The 17,828-nt window shown below is 40.8% G+C and overlaps 1 protein-coding gene across 1 annotated transcript in view; it reads left to right on the top strand.

Annotated features, from left to right (window-relative positions):
- The first annotated feature begins 412 nt into the window (after positions 1–412).
- PTAR1 (protein prenyltransferase alpha subunit repeat containing 1) overlaps positions 413–17,828 on the top strand; it is a 29,640-nt gene continuing 12,224 nt past the window's right edge. Inside the window, exons 1-4 of the mRNA XM_015849091.2 lie at positions 413–576; positions 8,477–8,646; positions 12,812–12,878; positions 16,776–16,880. Coding sequence (XP_015704577.1) covers positions 491–576; positions 8,477–8,646; positions 12,812–12,878; positions 16,776–16,880 — 428 coding nt within the window. The 5' untranslated portion in view covers positions 413–490. The remainder of the gene's footprint in view (positions 577–8,476; positions 8,647–12,811; positions 12,879–16,775; positions 16,881–17,828) is intronic.

The raw sequence follows: 17,828 nt of genomic DNA, 5'->3' as shown, positions 1-17,828 counted from the left end.
TGCTTGCTTATCAAGTCGCCCGGTAGGTTCCGTGAGGAATAAAGTAATGCCACTTTCTAACCACGGTGGAGTTAGAGACTTTTATTCCCGGCTACCGGAAAAACGCAGCGGCGTTTATAGCACACTGCAGCTGGTGTTCCCGGGGAGGCTCGACAAGCACACACCACACTTAACCACGGCGCAGAGCCGGGTTTGGCTCTCTGGACGGCAGCCCCGCACCCAGGGCCGCCTGCCCACTCCGAGCTCCGCCGGCCGGCAGAGGAAGCAGCGGCGAGTCCCACGGCTGGAGCCGCCCGAGGCGGGGCCGGGCCCGCCCCTCCCGGCCGAGGCCGCACGGCACCCGGCGTCCGAGCCGGCCCGGCGCCGCGCCGCCCCCCGCCCCGCTCCGCTCCGTCAGCGCCATCCCCGCGGCGCCCGCCGCCCGCTGACCCGGAAGCGCTCTGCCCGCCTGGCGCGGCGCGGCACGGCACGGCACGGCCGGCTGCGGAAGATGGCCGAGTCGCCGGAGGAGGTGGCGGTGCTGGTGCAGCGGGTGGTGAAAGACATCCGCAACGCCTTCAAGCGGAACCCCGACATGTGAGCGGGGCGGGCGCCGGGCGGGCGGGGCAGAGGGGCTTGGGGCCGCCCGGCGGCGGGGCCGGGCGCCTGGGCCAAGGTCAGGGCTTGTGGCGCCGGGTAGCGAGCTGCCGGCGGTGTGTGGCTGTGCGGGAACGGAGCGGCTCCTGCTGGGTCAGGTGCCGAGCGCGGCAGCAGGGAGCGGTGTGCTGATGTGAGCAACACCTGCCAGGAGAATCCGGGCTGGGGCGCTGTGCGGTGCATCGTGCGGCCGACGTGGGGTGAGGCGGGAGCGGAGCCCAGCACAGACAGCACTTTCCTTCGCGTTGGACGGAGGCGAACACGGTGACTGTGTAGGTCGGAGCAGTTACTGCTGTCTTCCGTGAGCCTGGCTTATCTTCTCTGCTGAGCAAGAAGATTCATGTTTCGTTTTCAGTCCTGTTGCTGACCCGTATAATTACGTACCGCTCCCGTTTCCGTTTGCAGTCGTTTAAGATGCAAACTGCTTAGGGAAGCGTGGTGCTATCGATCCAGACTCCATATTAGTTGTAACAAATGAGGCAGCGGGTAATGGGTAAGAACTTTGTAACGTAAATGCAGGGTTTTGTGTCAGATGGAAGAGCTGCGGTCTCCAAGGCGATGGCCTATTAATCTGTTCCAGAAAATAGCACGCGAAGCAGTTATTTGGGAAAACTTTATGCACAGTTTTTAACGTGTCATTTTGCTGGAAGGAGAGGACTAGAATAAGTATCTTCATATTTCCATAAATGTAGCTAACCGCTCGGGTAGGTGGCCAGGTTTTAAAATACAGCATATGGGTACTTTCTAAAAAAGAACCATGTTTTGCCATGAAGTTCCATTTTTAGTCTCTGAGGCATAATGTGCTCCAAACAGCCAGTGTTTGTGAATGAATCCGCTGACTCCTTTTGGTTCCTACTCGTCAAAATTGTTTCCTGATAGCAAACTTAGAGCCTGTGCTTTTGAAAAATATGTGGCTGGTGTTTTCTTTCATTCTATCTGAGAGATTAAAGAGTTGTGTGCCCTGAAACTGGTGCACCATATCATGTGTAGTGTGAGAAAGGATGACCTGCTGCTGGTTTGCCTGCTGAGATAAAGAAGATGGGAATTCTGCCCGCTGGATTCCTGAACTCCAGTATTTGCGTGGCTAGGATGGGCTGCAGGCCATTGGCTACCACACCTGTCTGCATCTGGAGCAGCAGGCTGCAGCCCTTACCGCCAGGTGTTCTGGTTGATGTGAGGTATCTTGTATTCCTGCTATTGACCAAGACAGCTGTGGTCTGCCACAGTCCCTAGTAAATGCTACGTTTTTAAGGCAAGTTCACTTCTAGTTAACTATGCAGCGCTGGTTTAATTTTACCTCACCTGTCTGATCACTCCATTTTCTTCTGCAGGATAACTGTGTCAACTTGCTAGTTTTCAATTTTTGTAAGGCTGTGAAATTTATTGGTACTTGTACCCAGTCCTACCAGCACGGATCTGATAAAAGCATTTGCATGAGCTGTCCCACTGGAGTTGAATGGATTGTAAACACAGAATACATCAGTGCATGAATTCTTTTTGAACTTTGCTTTTCTTTTGCTTATGAGGCCAGTGAGAATAAAAAAGACTTACTTGTCAAAAAAAGTATGTTAATTTTATGGGCATAATTGGAAAAGATAACCCAACACTTGTGTGTGAAATCTGAGGATGCTTTATCTGGTTTGCCAGTATCACCTTAGCTCAGATCACTTTCTCTGTCTCAGTTTGTAGTGGACCAGGTTGCTCAAAGCCCCATCCCACCTGGCTTTGAATGCTTCCCGGGAGGGGGCATCTACAGCCTCACTGGGCAACCCGTTCCAGTGTCTCACCACCCTCACAGTAAAGAATTTCTTCTAGTATCTGGTGTAATTCTACCCTCTTCTGGTTTAAAGCCATTTTCCCTCCTCCTGTCACTACCTGCCCTTATAGAAAGTCCCTCCCCAGCTTTTCTGTAGGTTCCCTTCAAGTACTAGAAAACTGGTATGAATTCCTCCCAGAGCCTTCTTTTCTCCAGGCTGAAGAGCCCCAGCGCTCTGTCCTCGCAGGGGAGGTGCTCCATCCCTCTGATCATCGTGGCTCTCCTCTGGACCTGCTCTAACAGCTCATTCTTGTGTTGAGGGCCCAGAGCTGGACGCAATACTCCAGGTGGGGTCTCACAAGAGCAGAGTAGGTGGGCAGAATCACCTCCTTCAACCTGCTGGTCACACTTCTCTCAATGCAGCCCAGGATATGATCTGACTTATGAGCTACCTGCTCATGTCGAGTCTTTCATTGGCCAGCACTTTCAAATCCTTCAAGCTGCTTCTCCTTCCAACCTGTATCTGTAGTTGAGACTGCTCTGACCCAGGTGCAGGACTTCACACTTGGCCTTGTTGAATGTCATGAGGTCCACCTCTCAATCCTGTCCAGGTCCCTCTGTATGGCATCCCTTCCCTCTAGACTGTCAGCTGCACCACTCAGCCTGGTGTTGTCTTTCAAACCTGCTGAGGGTGCAGTCCCACTGTCCATGTTGCCTATAGGGACGTTAAATAGCATTGATCCCAGTGCTGGTCCCTGATGAATACCACTCCTCACTGGTCTCCACTTGGACACTGAGCTGTTGATCACAACTTTCTGAGTGTAACCATCCAGCCAGCTCTTTATCCAGAGGGTGGTCCATACATCAAATCCATTTTTTTTCCAATTTGTTGACCAGGATGTCATGTAGGACAGTGTTAAATGCTTTACACAAGTCCAGATAGATGATGCCGGTTGCTTTTCCTTTATCCACTGATACTGTAATTAGATCATGAAAGGTCATCAAGTTTGTGAGGTATGACTTGTCCTTGGTGAAGCCATGTTGGTTACCACCAATCACCTCATTTTTATTTTCCATGTGCCTTAGTAGGGCCTTCAGGAGGATCTGCTCCATGATCTTAACAGGTGCAGAGGTGAGACTGCTTGGCCTTTAGTTCCATGGATCTTATTTTTTTCCTTTCTTGTAAATGGGGGTTATGTGTCCAGTCAGTGGAAACTCTACCAGACTGCCATGACTTTTCAAATATGATGGATAGCAGCTTAGCAGCTTCATCCACCAGTTCCCTCAGAACCTATGGATGGATCTCATCATGTCCCATGGACTCATGCACCTTCAGGTTCTTTAGATGGTCTCGAACCTGATTTTAACTTAAAGTAGCCAGATCTTCTCCAAGTTCTTACCTTTGCCTTCTGCAGTTTGGGCAGTGTAGCTAGAGCCCTTCTTGGCAAAGACTAAGGTAAAGAAATCATTGAGCACTGCAGCTTTCTCCGTATCTCTCGTGCCCAGGTCTCTAGTTTCCTTCTGGAGAGGACCCACATCTTCTCTACCATTCCTTTTATCACTGATACACTTGCAGACATTCTTCTTGTTCCTTTTTATGTCCTTGGCTAGGTTTAATTCTGTTTCAGTTTTTGCTTTCCTAACCTGATCCCTGCTGCTCATATAATGTCTTCATAGTCCTCCCAGTTAACCCATTCCTGCTTCTACTCCCTGTAGGCTTTGTTTTTGTGCTTAAGTAAGTTCAGGAGCTCCTTGTTGATTCACAGTGGCCTGCTGGCATGAAATATTAGTGGGAAGGTTCAGCCTTTACTGCCATGCCACCAGCATCTGCCTCTGATGTCATGGACCAACATAAAATAGAAGACATTACTTTAAAAGCAGCCATCATAGATTTGAAACTGAATCAAGATTTCGTTTGGTGTGATTGCAGATTTCTCCTCTGGGAACCCAAAATGAAGCACACTTCATTAAGTCATTAGCTAAACATGAAGTTTGTTTTGCCAATATTTTTCCCTTTAAATTGTTAAATAACTTATTCAGCATTGATACTTAATGAATTTGCCATCTGTAGTAAATATAATTTGTTTGCAGTACTTAGTGAGAAGGGTAATCAGTGCAGAACTTTGAAGTGAAGATTAATGTGCGAACAAGCAAAAGGAAACTCCTAGATAATGTTAGTCCAATATTTATAGCTTCTTTGGAAACAAATATGAGATAGAAATAATTAGGATTTCAGTAGTATCTTACTATTCTTTCATTTACGAAAGATTTTGGTTGTACCAGTAAGTTAAAGACCAATTAACCAGTGACTAATGGTATTGATTTATTATTTAAAATTCTGAAGTGGAATCTACAGAGTGAAATTAAACATTAGTTTAACAGTAGGTAGTGTATCAGAAACACTAATGGGAGATACCACAGAACAACAGCCTTCAGTTGCCATTACCTTCAGTACTGTGAGCAGCGTGTACCTGAATATGAGCACCCTAAATCCTACAATTGGTTTGTGCAGTCCTATCAATATAACCAGGCACTCCTATGCTGGATCGCTGGGCTGTGGAGAGTTACATGACATGCAACAACTGTAAGTGTCAGGTCCTCCCCTGGGGTCACATCAGGCTACTGCAGTGATACGGGCTTGGGGAAGAGTGGCTAGAAAGCTGCCTGTCAGGAAAGGCCCTCGAAGTGCTGGTCAGCAGCCAGCAGTATGCCCGGATAGCCAAGAAGGCCGGTGGTAGCCTGACCTGCATTAGAAATAGCATGGCCAGCAGGAATAAGGAAGTGATGATTGCTTCCCTTGTATGTGGCATTGGTGAGACTGCACCTTGAGTATGTGCTCAGTTTGCAGCCTCTCACTAAAAGAAGAATTGCTCTCAAAGTTGTTCAAGTGTGTGCAGAGAAAAGCAACAGAACTGGTGTGGAGGCTGGAAAACAAGCTAGAAAGTGTGAGGCTGTTCAGTCTGGAAAGAGGCTGCAGGAAAGGAGGATATAGATTTCTCCGATGACTAGTGATAGATAGATAGATAGATAGATAGATAGACAGACAGACAGACAGACAGACAGATAGAAGGGAACTAGGGAACTGTCTCAAGTTGCACCAGGGAAAATTCAGATTGAATGTTAGTAAGAATTTCTTCACAGAGTGGGTGGTCAAGCATTGGGATGGACTGCCCAGGAGGTGGTGGAGTTACATCCCTCAGAGGTATTTAAGAGATATGCATATGTGGCACTAAGGGCCATGGTTTGATGGTGGGATTCAGTAGGTCAAGTGGATGATAGGACTTGATCTTGAAGGTCTTTTTAGGGCGTTGGAACTACATGATCTTTGAGGTCCCTTCCAACCCGGGTCATTCTGTGTGATCTGTGATTTTTTAACCTAGATGACTCTATGGCCAGAGGCTACTAGCGCAAGATTTAGGGTACTTAAGTAATTTAATTTTAAAAGGAATATTTGAGTGACTGGTGGTGTCTGTGTGTGAGTCGTGCTGCAAAAACATTTTTGGGTATGTGATGATGCAGAGGCTGCAAGTGTTCTCAAGCATAATGTACAGGGCTGACAAAATGAATGACCTATTCCATTACTTGTTCCTGCAGACCCAAGAGGCCTTCAGGAGTGATGCTGGTTTGCATGAATTGTTTAGAACATGATAGGCACCCTTCTTTTCTAGCATTTTGAATCATAAATGCTGTTCCTTCCCAGAAACTGAATGCTGTGTAAGGTTTATGAACCACCCAGAACATCAGAAACAAAACCAAAGTGTTGTAGACAGTGTTTCTACCACATGACAAGCGCTGGTCTGCATCTTGGGTAAGATGCACACATTTACCAGATAAACATTTTTGTGTTGTATTGTATCTTTATGGTTCTCATTAGGCAGTGGTATAGTCCTCTGCCTCTTATGGCTTGCTGAGCATGTCCTAGAGTTGGGGCGTTTGACTTGTCAGCTCTTTGCAAATCCTACCGATCGATTGTCATGGTGTATTTAATGCTGTGTTGTGAAATTAGCTCTCCTGAGTCAAGCTTCTGTTTGCTAAGAACTGAAGGTGTGGGTGTTGGGTTGTTATTATTTGCTTTCCCTTGCTGTTTGCCTTTGCTGTACTATCTGTAAGCATCAGCTTGTAAATTTTTGTGGTAATTCACAGAATTAACTAGCAAAGCTGTGTGCTCATTGCGTCTGAGGCCCTATGTGTCACAGCATGCAAGAGCAATCAAGAGTTTGGATGTGGACTAGATTTAGCATTTCACAGAATCATAGAATCACAAAATGGCCTGGGTTAAAAAGGACCATAATGATTATCCAGTTTCAACCCCCTGCTATGTGCAGAGTTGCCAACCACCAGACTAGGCTGCCCAGAGCCACATCCAGCCTGGCCTTGAATGCCTCCAGGGATGGGGCATCCACAGCCTCCTTGGGCAACCTGTTCCAGTGCATCACCACCCTCTGTGTGAAAAACTTCCTCCTAATATCTAATGCAAACCTTCCCGGTCTCAGTTTAAAACCTTTCCCCCTTGTCCTATCACTATGCACCCTCATAAACAGCTGTTCCCTTCCTGTTTATATGCTCCTTTCAAATACTAGAAAGCCACAGTGAGGTCTTCCCTTTGTAAAGGAAATGAAGACAGCAGGAAGCACAAACTTCAAGCTATAAGGCACCATATTGAAAGCATCAGAGCATCAGTCTGTAATGTCATTATAAGTCTAACCTGAATATCTTTGTGAAAGGCTTAATTTTTTTGAGTGGAACAATATAGGTGGAAATCACGTACTGCTTGCAGTTCGGTAGGTAGTAAAATTGAGTGTTTCCCTCTTTTTTTTTCTTCTTTTTTTTTCCCTTTTCTCAGATGAGTAGAGATGGAAGAGATGGGTAAGGGACCTGGGTGTGTGTCTAGAGACAGAGCCAAGTAATTTGCAAGTATCTTACCTCAGGTTATTTGTGCTCTTTTGCTGTCTGACATATTAAATCAGTTTTCTGAGTAAGCAGGTATACTTGTTCTTAAACAAACACATGGTGTCATTTTCAATTGCTTCACTAATAATCCACTGAGGACAGTGAACTAAATCAGTACCCTCAGATTATCCAGTAACAAAATTAGCATGTGGTAATTGGGTTGAGATTACGGGGTCAACACTTGGGATGTATCTATAGACCTTGTACTGAAAAAAAATAAGGTTCATCATCATTCCAGTTTTGTTCCATTGAACAGAATTTGATGGTGAAATCACACATGGTAGAAAGTGTAGAATTGTATTCCTTTTTGTCCAAGTGAGCGTGAATAATTGGCAGTCTGTTTTTGACTTTTAAGAACTGCTCTTTCATCATCCGTGTATGCTAAAAGCTAAGGAAAAAAATAATATAGCCCCTTGAAACTAAAAAGCCTGAGATGCTTCTGCTTTGTTTGCAGGTATGAATTTTAGTTGCCATCCTTTGTTTATTTCTAGATGGTTGATTAAAGGTTTAATATAATAAGTACATAAAAAGGACCTTCTCTGTTCAGGATTTTTGGGGAAACCTTATATAACATTTCTGAGTAAGTAGAGAAAGTCCAGAATCACAAAAAAAATTTACATGGCATTTAAAGGACTTTGAATTCATGCTTGTTTATTTAGTAATGATCATTACATTGAGACTCTTCAGCATGTCTGTAAGTGTTCCTGTTTTTCTCCTTTTGCAGTACTGGAGACATAATACACATTTTGCAGAGACTCTTCCTAAAACCACAGCTACCTTTTATGTTGTATCTGAATAGATTGTAAAGCAATGTAAAATATTATGGGTTTTCTGTTGGTTTTGGGTTTTTTTGCTCAGATTAGGTCTTTATTCAGACCAAAATGTGTTTGCATCATTTATTTGCTGAGTTAATTGACAGCACAATTATGCAGGAGATTACTTTCTAAAAAATGCATTTTATTGTACCTGCAAGTCTGAGTAGAAGCAAGAAAGATGAATTGAGAATAATGAGCACAGATTTTGGTATAAACAGGGGGAAAGGTGATGGACTGACAGCTGAAGTTTTGAAAAACATAATTGTCAAATACTGGAAGTAAATTTAATTGCATTTCTTTCTGTTATTTTTTTTTTAAGAGATGAAATTGGATTAATACCCTGTCCTGAAGCAAGATACAATCGGAGCCCAATAGTCCTTGTGGAAAACAAACTTGGTGTGGAGAGCTGGTGTGTCAAGTTTCTTTTGCCCTACGTCCACAACAAGCTTTTACTCTACAGACAGAGAAAACAATGGTTGAACAAAGATGGTAAGTTACCCTGTTGGAAATTAGTACCTGATTCTTAGCATACTTTATTTACTTTTATTTGACATTAAATTGGACTTTCTTAAATGTAGTTCAACCTGCAGTGAAAGAATTGAATGAAATCTTAGGGAAAGCTGGCTTTGTGTTGTGTATCACCAGGGATTGTTTATTGTTTCTCATTTGAAAATGCAAACAAATCCTTTATCTTGCCCAAGCTGGAAGTGTTGGAGAGATGACTTACTCCCATGAATGATTAAGGAAAGTAGTGTTACTGTTTGCAGAAGGAATGATGATGTCCTGTGACAGGAAGGCAGCTGTGGTAACATGTGGATCTGAAGTAAGAAAGAAGTTCAGTGTTTTTTTGGACCTAGGGGTACCAGAAGTTGTTTATTGAAGCACTTTGTTAATTGTAAAATTCTATCCTCTTTTTTCTTTCTCTGTTGCTGATGTTCCTCTCTTTCTTTTTAGTTTGTTTCACTTGCATGAAAAATACTTCTGCATGGTTTTGTCTATTTTGAATTATGAAAGGTGTGGTGCTGGAGATACTTGTTTACAAAGTAACTTTGTTTAAATTGAGAATGAAAAGGGTAACTGTAGTTTAAGAAACTTTTTGCTGGTGGCTTCAGGTCCCTTCAGCTTAAAAACTTTTCTTTCTGTAGTCTTCTCATTTGGAATCTCATTTGTTGAGACAGTGACTCTTTTAGGCAGGTTTGGGTGTTTTTGTTTGTGGTGACACTGTCTGTTACATTCCCGTCCATTCAGCAGGAATGGCGAAGGTATTAGGGCTGTTCAGAAAGTTTTTCTGCTTCCTTCCCAGATGAAGAATTTCAGATCCTCCCTTCTGGAAACATAGGTCATAAAACAGTGTCAGGAAATAACAGGAGTGGTGTGAAACTTAGCAAATGGCGTATTTCTTTATTGAACATCTCTGAATTTTCTTCCCTTGGAGAAAAACTGCCCTTTCCTTTGTATTTTTAATTATTGAAAGCCAATGTACCTTGCTTGAGAAGAGATGACCTACAGTATTTCCATTGCTACCAAGTCTTTGTGTAACTACTGGAAAACATGTTGGAGACCTCACCATATTAGTAACATGTTTGGAAGCGCTGTACAGCTTACAACATTTAATATGCTTTACCATTAAATTGTAGTAGAAAGTGAGCAATCGTGGTGGAGGGCATGACAAGAGAGGTATTTTCCAGATTGACCTACAGAATTGCTGTTAACATAGTTTAAGCTCTTTATATTAGAAATATATTATCCTCTGTACTGGGACAGATGTTTAATTTTATCATGGTTTCTTTTGGAAGTTTGATTAAGAAGGTTTCTTTGAATCCCAAATCATGACTTTTGCTGGTGTTCTAGTTTATAAGTTTTTCTCCTTTCGTCAAGTTGTTTTAATTTATGAATGCAGACTATCTGTGATGACCCAAGACAGTAATCTGAAATTGCTACAGATATCTTTTCTTTTTGTGCAAAATGCTGTTCTGCCTTACTTCCTTAAGCCCGTACTTCCACCTTTAAAACAGCTTTCTGAAAAGCATGCTAATGTGATCTATGTAAGTTTGGATACAGTCATGTTTGGGGCAAAAAAAATAAAAAGGAGCTAGAAACCTGGTCATACTTGCCCTCCTCTGTCTGGAGAGACATCTTATGTCCAAAAGGATACCTGCATTGTAAGCATGTAGGATGCTGTATTTTGCTTTTTGAATTTCAAATGAAGTACGTGTTGAGTTTTGTTACTGACACAGAACTCAGTGGCAACTGGTAACATGTGCTAGATCTGTCATACAGCTTTCTATGGAAAAAGGCTCAGAGGTTTCTGAAATTCTGTCATTTGTCATCTCTGGCTTAGAATTCAAGCTGTGTGAAATCTACACCTGCTCTTTGCTGCACAAAATTACAAAGAAGATCAAACTAAAGGAACTAGATATTTCTATGAGGGTTTCCTTATCTGCTTTTTCTTTTGATAATATTCAAGATACAGTGAATTTATTTTTGTACTTATTGCTTCATTCCTCTCCAAGCACTTATATATAACAATGAGGTTGATAAGCTTCTGCTTAGATTGGGTATGATTTTGTGCTTTTGTTCCAAACCTTTGACATTACCATAGTCACATTACTGGTTAGTCATGAGTTTGTGGGACAAACTGTATTCTTTACATAGAATACATGGGGAACCATAGTCTCTGAAAACTCTTTCTGCTAAGTGTTTGAAAGATTGAACTAGGCTGTGATAAGCTTTCTCTTAATGTATCCTGTCTGCCCTAGGTTATGTAATCATGGTAGCTAATGATTACTGAAATCATTAAAATCAAACACTGTGTTTTAATTCAGAACTGCTGTGCTGTCTTGTAATGCTATTCTTTGTCACAGCACTTTGTTGCTTCTCTGTTTCTTATCCTGCATTTTGAAGTTTACCTTTCACTCTCTTTCATCATAATTCATATTTCTTCACTACCTTTCACCATATAGGAAATGTGAGTATAATTACATGTGATTATACTGCCCTCATGTAATGACATAACATAGTCCTCCTGGGCAGGAGTCCATGGAAACACGGGATACACAAAATTACTTAGTCAGGCATGAATAAACAACCAAGCAAGCAGTAATATGCAAAGATATTCCCCTTTTTCACACAGTTAAGTATTGTATTCCTAGAGAAATTTCTAGGTTAAAAGGTAAGTGAAATTGCTCTCCTGTACTTTTTGATGTAATATGTTCCTTTATTGTTGCACTGGTAGGTTTTTTAAATGTCATTTGCAGCCAGAGAAGCAGGTAGAGATTATTTAGTTCCATCTCCTTCCTTTCCATTCTTAATTTCTCTGACATGTGAGTCATCTGGTGGATATTACTTGGAGTACAGTTTATTTAGTTTCTTAAATACAGAGTGTTGAGGAGAGAATGTAGCCAAACTTTCCTTGGCAATAAAAGCCTGTATATCTGTGGTGACAGTGACAGGGTAACTGATCTGAAGCTGCATATACTCAGAGTGGAAGTTAATGGTAAGCAACATAGTGGTAGTCTGAAGCATCTCAGGGTTAGGTGGAGATGTCTCGAGGATCCCTGCTGTTACCCTGGTGGAAACTCAAACTACTTGGTTGTTGTGGTTTAACCCAGCAGAGTGCTGTGGCTCACAAAACTGCTTGCTCACTCTCCCTGTAGGAGAGAACTGGAAAGGTGTGTTAGAACTTGTAGGTTGAAATAAAGAGTTTACTAGGTAAGGCAGAAGCCATGCACACAAGCAAAGCTAAAAAAGGAATTAATCTGATACTTCCCATCAGCAGGAAGATGTTCAACCCCTACCAGGAAAGCAGGAGCTTAGAAAGACAAACATTGTCACTCTGAACGTACCTTCTTGCATCCTTCTGTTCTCTAACTTTTATTGCTGAGAATTACTTAATATGGTATGGAATATCCATAATACAATAGTCTGAAGCAAGGCTGTCAGTTCAGAGTGAACTCAGAATTGTTTTCTGTTACATGTAAGTGCATGTGGATAGCTAAATTATATTGTGAACCTAATTCATTGTTATTTTTTTTCTAGATTTTCCTAGATATAATTTGCTGCAATATTTAGTTTTGTTTGGTTTTTTTTTTTTGGTTTTTTTTTGCAACTGCATTATATAGTATAAAAGTAGCACATATCTGTAGTTCAGGGTTGTACGGAAATAATAAGAGTATACATTTAATGTTACTATCTCAGTTCAAAGTTGTTGGATATTCTTTGAAGAGTTCATTTTAATGCATACAGTCCATCTGCAGTTTAAATCATTGTATACTCAAGGATTCAGTGCAGTCATTGTCCATCTCTGAGGCTATACAATACATGTGAGTCTATCTAACTCGATAGATGCATATATCTCTAAATAGGTATATATATGTATATCTATGTGGATGGATAGGTTTACAGGTGTATCTGGATACACAATTAGGGGTACAAGTGGTGGTCTGAAATTTCCATCTACATTTCCATTTCTTAGACAAAAGTTGTTAGCAAGATAGAACTCTTCCAAAATGAGATATAACAGTGTTCTGTAGAGATGGAAGTAGATATGGCAATCAGGCAAGGAGAGACTTTAATGAAGGGTGGGATTAAGGGAGTGCAGAGAGACCATTAGACCATGTGAAACATTGCTAATCTTTTAGTTCTCTCATTTTAGAGCTGATAGACACCACATGTACACTGCTGCTGCTGAATCCAGACTTCACCACAGCTTGGAACGTGAGGTGAGTTGCACTCAGGAAATGACATCAGAATGACCTGGGCCTTAATGTGCAAGTCAGCCATAAACTCTGTATTTAGTAGTAACTAAATACTAATGGTAGAGCTTTTCAGCTACAGAGCACTAAAGGAATGCTGAACATCTCTTCTATCCTGTATGTGCTTCAGATAATTTTAACTGATTTAGTTTTTCTTTTTTAGTACAGGCTAAATCACACCTTACTGCATGTGAATACATGTTAGGTCCTTATTTTGTGTCAGCTGGAAGTGTCACTTTCCTTGCCTCTGTCAGTTGAGTCAGGTTATTTATAATCTTCAGGTGGGCCTATCATTTTTGCTGAATCACAGTATCCAGCTAATGTCTGCTCTCTGTTTGCACTGTTTTAGTTTTGTCTCTCATTGAATAATATATCTGAGTCCTTTAGAGATAACGGATCAATTTAGTGTTGTTATCAGTACAGTTTATCAAAGCTGAACTGCTCTCAGTAGATACACTGCAAAAGAAGAGAAGGAAGCTGTATTCACAGGGTTCTGAAGCAGATTGTTTTTGTGTATATCTCCCAGGTTGGGTAATGTCTGACTGCGACTTCTTAATATCTAGGAGGACTAATTTAAAAAAAAAAAAAAAAAAGGGCTTGTTGTAGTTTATGTTCATTATTTCTGTAGGTAAAATGAACAAAAAGATGATGGCTGTGGATAGCCATCAGCCTTGATTGCAAATTCAGATTTTTTTGTCTTTCATTGCTGGTGTAATGCTGAACAGTTCTGCTGGGTTTTGTACCTTCTGGTGTCTTGGGCCTAAGAGAGGCAGGTGACAGTGACAGCAAAGGGCTTACTGTCCTGAAAATGTATACCCCTGAGTAGCTTTCGAGTAATAAAAAGGATTTAGCATGCATAAACACTAGAGTTTTTAAAGTAATGTAGTTCTATGGTACCTAAAACTGATTTCAGTTGTTTGTATAAACATAAATGCATCCATGATTAACAGTCTGTACTTTTTTTTCCTGCCTGAAAGCTAAAAGAGCTTGCTCATTGCTTGTTCTTACATGTGCAGTATATACATGTAGTTTAAATTGCAAATAGAAAAAAAATGTTGAGGAATATAGATGAAGAATGTCTTTTATGATTTGTCAGTGTGCAAATGACTACAGAGGAATGCCCCTCCAGCTCTTGACAGGGTGGCTTGGTTGGTGGTGTATCTTCGCAGCATTCAGAATGAAGGTGATGTAGGTAGCAGCCATTAAGTAGCTGAGGAATTTATAGCTGTGTTTGCTTTAGCTGAACAGCTGGTGTTCTGAACCTGAACCCGTGCTGGCTGAGACTGCTGCTGGGCGGTGGCTATTTCAGGGAGTGGGTAGGTACATAATGGCAGAGCTCAAACTGAAGAACCACACTTTAGCCTCCTTTAAGTACACTGCAGGTTAAGTTAGCCAAACAAAAGTGGTATGTGCAGACGCACCATAGAGGGCAGGCTATGTTCAGCATATTATCTGTTGGAGATAAATTTGTACTGTGATTTACTCTAAACTAGGAACTAATTATGTGGGACTTGCTCTCTGCTTGCAGAACATGATGGATCAGTCATGGGATGGTTGTTTTCATCTTGCACAGAAGATGTTTGTTGTGCCAGATTTATCTTATTTTCTTGGCACGTAAATTCCCTGTTTTATTTGCAAGGGGAAAAAAGCAGCATAGATTCTAAGCCTAAAAATAAAAAGATTAACAGCAGCAGCCCTTCCCATGAGGTGCTTCCTATAATCTAATAACTGCTAATAATCTAATAATCATTTTAGGTTTAGATAATCCATGTTTCCTGTGTTGAATAGGAAATGTTCTTCCTTGGAGAGAGAACAGGGCTTGGCAGATCATGCCTGGAGTGGCAGAATGGAAGGCTTATGAGCATTTGAGTGGAACTGGCAATCGTAGAAAGTTGTTTGTGGTTGGTGAAGGACTGGAGAATATATAATTTGAAATGTATTGCTGTCTAGGAGCCAATCTCTATTCTGAACATTACAATATGCCCACAGAGGTTAGGTGTTTATTTTAATTAGAAGGAACTGGGAAGCTGCAGGGGAATAGAAACTAAGCGAAAGAGCTGTGCAAGAGCTTATTGTGTGGTATAGGAAAGTGTGCTAAGAAATAACAGACGTGTAAGTACCGTTTCTTGAACTGAGATGGAAATTCCTGTTTTACAGAATGTGCAACAAGATGCTTGCAGTCACTGGTCATAATTTATCATCTGCTTTTGGAAGCTGAAAAATCTTTTAAGCTAAAAATGACCAAAACGTGTGTAAATGATTGTGAAGTAAATTTCCACAGATATTACTGTTCTTGTTGAAATGCTTTCTGACATCTGTAAGTGATCAAAAGGCATTGGATAACAAGAAGCTCTGAAAATTCAAACCTTTCCCGTGAGGTATCAGTGACTTCAGAGCTGTCAGTAAAAACATGAAGCACATGAAAAGTGTTTCAGATTACCTCCTACAGGGCATAGTAGGTAAAGTGTTTTTTTTTTTCTTTCATAGCGGTTTTATTTCCTTACTACCAGTTCCTCTCCCTCCTCACCAAGAAAATGGGTGAAACACCATTCACAGTATAGTGCACCTCTCATTTAACCTGTTGCCATGAAGATTGTTATGATAGTGCCATGCATGTCATTGTGATGAAAACTATGTGGTCTAGAAACAAAAATAAAATACTAACGTTGCTACTGCTATGCTTTTAATTCTAAGTGCTAACAGTTCTGAGAAAGGCATGTTTCCCATAATCATATGGAAATTTGGAATTCTCTCTTTCTTTACTTCAAAGCATCTCTGATTTAGCGGAGGGTTGTTAGAGTTAGGGTAGTATGTTTGTGCCCTGGTTGGACTCAGTGACCTTTAGAGTCCTTTCCAACTTGAGTGATTCTCTGATTCTATGATTTTGAAGTAGTTTGGAGTACAGGATGTGGAAGGGATCATTCTTGCTTTATCCAGTGACAGGATAATGTTTTCAAATACCTTTGGGAGAGGCAGGGAGATTTCTAAATCCAGAAAAACAAACAATATGTGAAGCAGGGAACTCTGCATAAAGAAGGAAAAGTAGCTAAAACAGGGACTTTCACTCTGCTGTGTATGCGTAGGAGGTGCACTGGGAAAGCTCATGTTGAATGAGCATTAAGTTGTGCTAGGGTAAATTCTTATTTTAATGTTTAAACAGGAAGGTGTTTTACACATGAGTAAACTTTCTGATTTCTGCCTTTCTAGTCATTTTGAAAAATATTCTTCACACAGAATATTCCTTCCTTCCTTCTAAATTCAGGAATTCTGGATGCTGTGTCTTGAGCCATATGTAAGAACTGACCGTGAAAAAGTTAAATGTGTGTGGGGAGGCTGTCTGGAGGAGTGGAAGTATTTCCAAATTTGCAGAGTGTTCTGAAAGCTGAATTTCAGGAAGGATGTTTAAATATATATATATGCAGCTCTCTTAGCTGTCCTTGTGTTAATGAGAAGGAATTTGTGTAATTAAGATTTTTCTAGAGCATACCACTAGAAACAACATTATTGTTAGCAGGCGTAACATGTGGCCCAACTGCAGCTTTTTTGTTGGTAACAGAAAATGTGATAGAGAGCCACGCTCAAAATAATAATAATTTAAAAATTGACTTAGTGATTTTTATTATTAGATCAACTGTTAGAGTAACAACAGGTTGAATGTATTAAGATAAAGTTATGTGATTGGAATTTATTTTGCTGAGTGTGGTTGAATAGCAGTGCCTGTGTACAGCTGAGTCCTATGGATTGATTAATTCACCAAATTCTGTTATATTAAAAAAAATAATAATAAATCCATGCTGTGTGGTATTTGTGGTTTGTTTTCAGATTACATCCTTTATTCATACGAATGTATTTTATCTTTTGTAGGAAAGAACTAATACTTTCTGGCACTTTAAGTCCACTTAAAGATTTGCATCTTGGAAAACTGGCGCTAACCAAGTTTCCAAAGAGTCCAGAAACGTGGATTCATAGGTTTGTTTCCCTTGCCTTACATTGCTTCCCTGGAGTTAGACATTCTTCCTAGTGGGTTATTTTATTATTATTGTGTTTTTTTTTTTTGTTTTGTTTTGGTTTGGTTTTTTTCCCTCTTTGTTTGTGTTAAGGAGAATACTGGATGTAGGAGGACACCTAGAAATACAGTGGAGTGTTTGAGCCAGTCACTATGAAACTCAGTTCTTTGGCTTTTGTAGATGCATTTCCGTATTCTGCTTCTATAATTCTATTTCTGTAATTAGAATTAAAATCATATGCACCTCTTTGTGGAATCTTTTTTTTTTTTCCAATAAGCTCTGGATGTGGGATAATTTTTCCTATGGATTTATCATATCTTTCATCACTCTCAATTCTCATCCAGAGATTTCTGATTTCATCAGTAGCAGGTATTAGAGCAATGTGGGTTTCTCTTCTCTGCTCTCCCCCACTTACTGCTGTGTTATTTGTTTTTAGACATTTCAGAAATACAAGCATCTGTAGATTATTTTTACAACCCAAATTGACATTGTCTTCCATTTCTTTGCTTATTTTTTTGCTTCGGTAAATTTGTTTTTATCATTTCTAACATACTCAAAGCCATTAAATTACCAATACTAAATATTAAGGCAATGGAGTACATTGTTGTACTCAAAATCAAAAACATGAATGAAGTTTCAGTCTTGCCAATAACATGAATTTTTGGTCAAGGGAGTTATAGATAAACTCTTCTTTTTGAATGAATGGGCTTAATAGTCTTGAAGTTTACACAGAAGGCGATAAATGAAATATTGCTAGGTGTTATCTACCTTACACAGTATTATTACCTTAGTTTACGTTAATTTCTATCTTGGTAGTATCAATTCAGCAACGGCATTAGAATATAGAAATTTAAAAATATGTTGAACAAATCCAGCTCCTTACAGGTGGCAAATACGCTCACTAAAGATG

The sequence above is a fragment of the Coturnix japonica genome, chromosome Z (genome assembly GCF_001577835.2).
Source record: "Coturnix japonica isolate 7356 chromosome Z, Coturnix japonica 2.1, whole genome shotgun sequence".
In the NCBI taxonomy this organism is placed as follows: Eukaryota; Metazoa; Chordata; class Aves; order Galliformes; family Phasianidae; genus Coturnix; species Coturnix japonica.
Note: the sequence above shows the minus strand (reverse complement) of the source record. Positions and strands in the feature narration are given on the sequence as shown.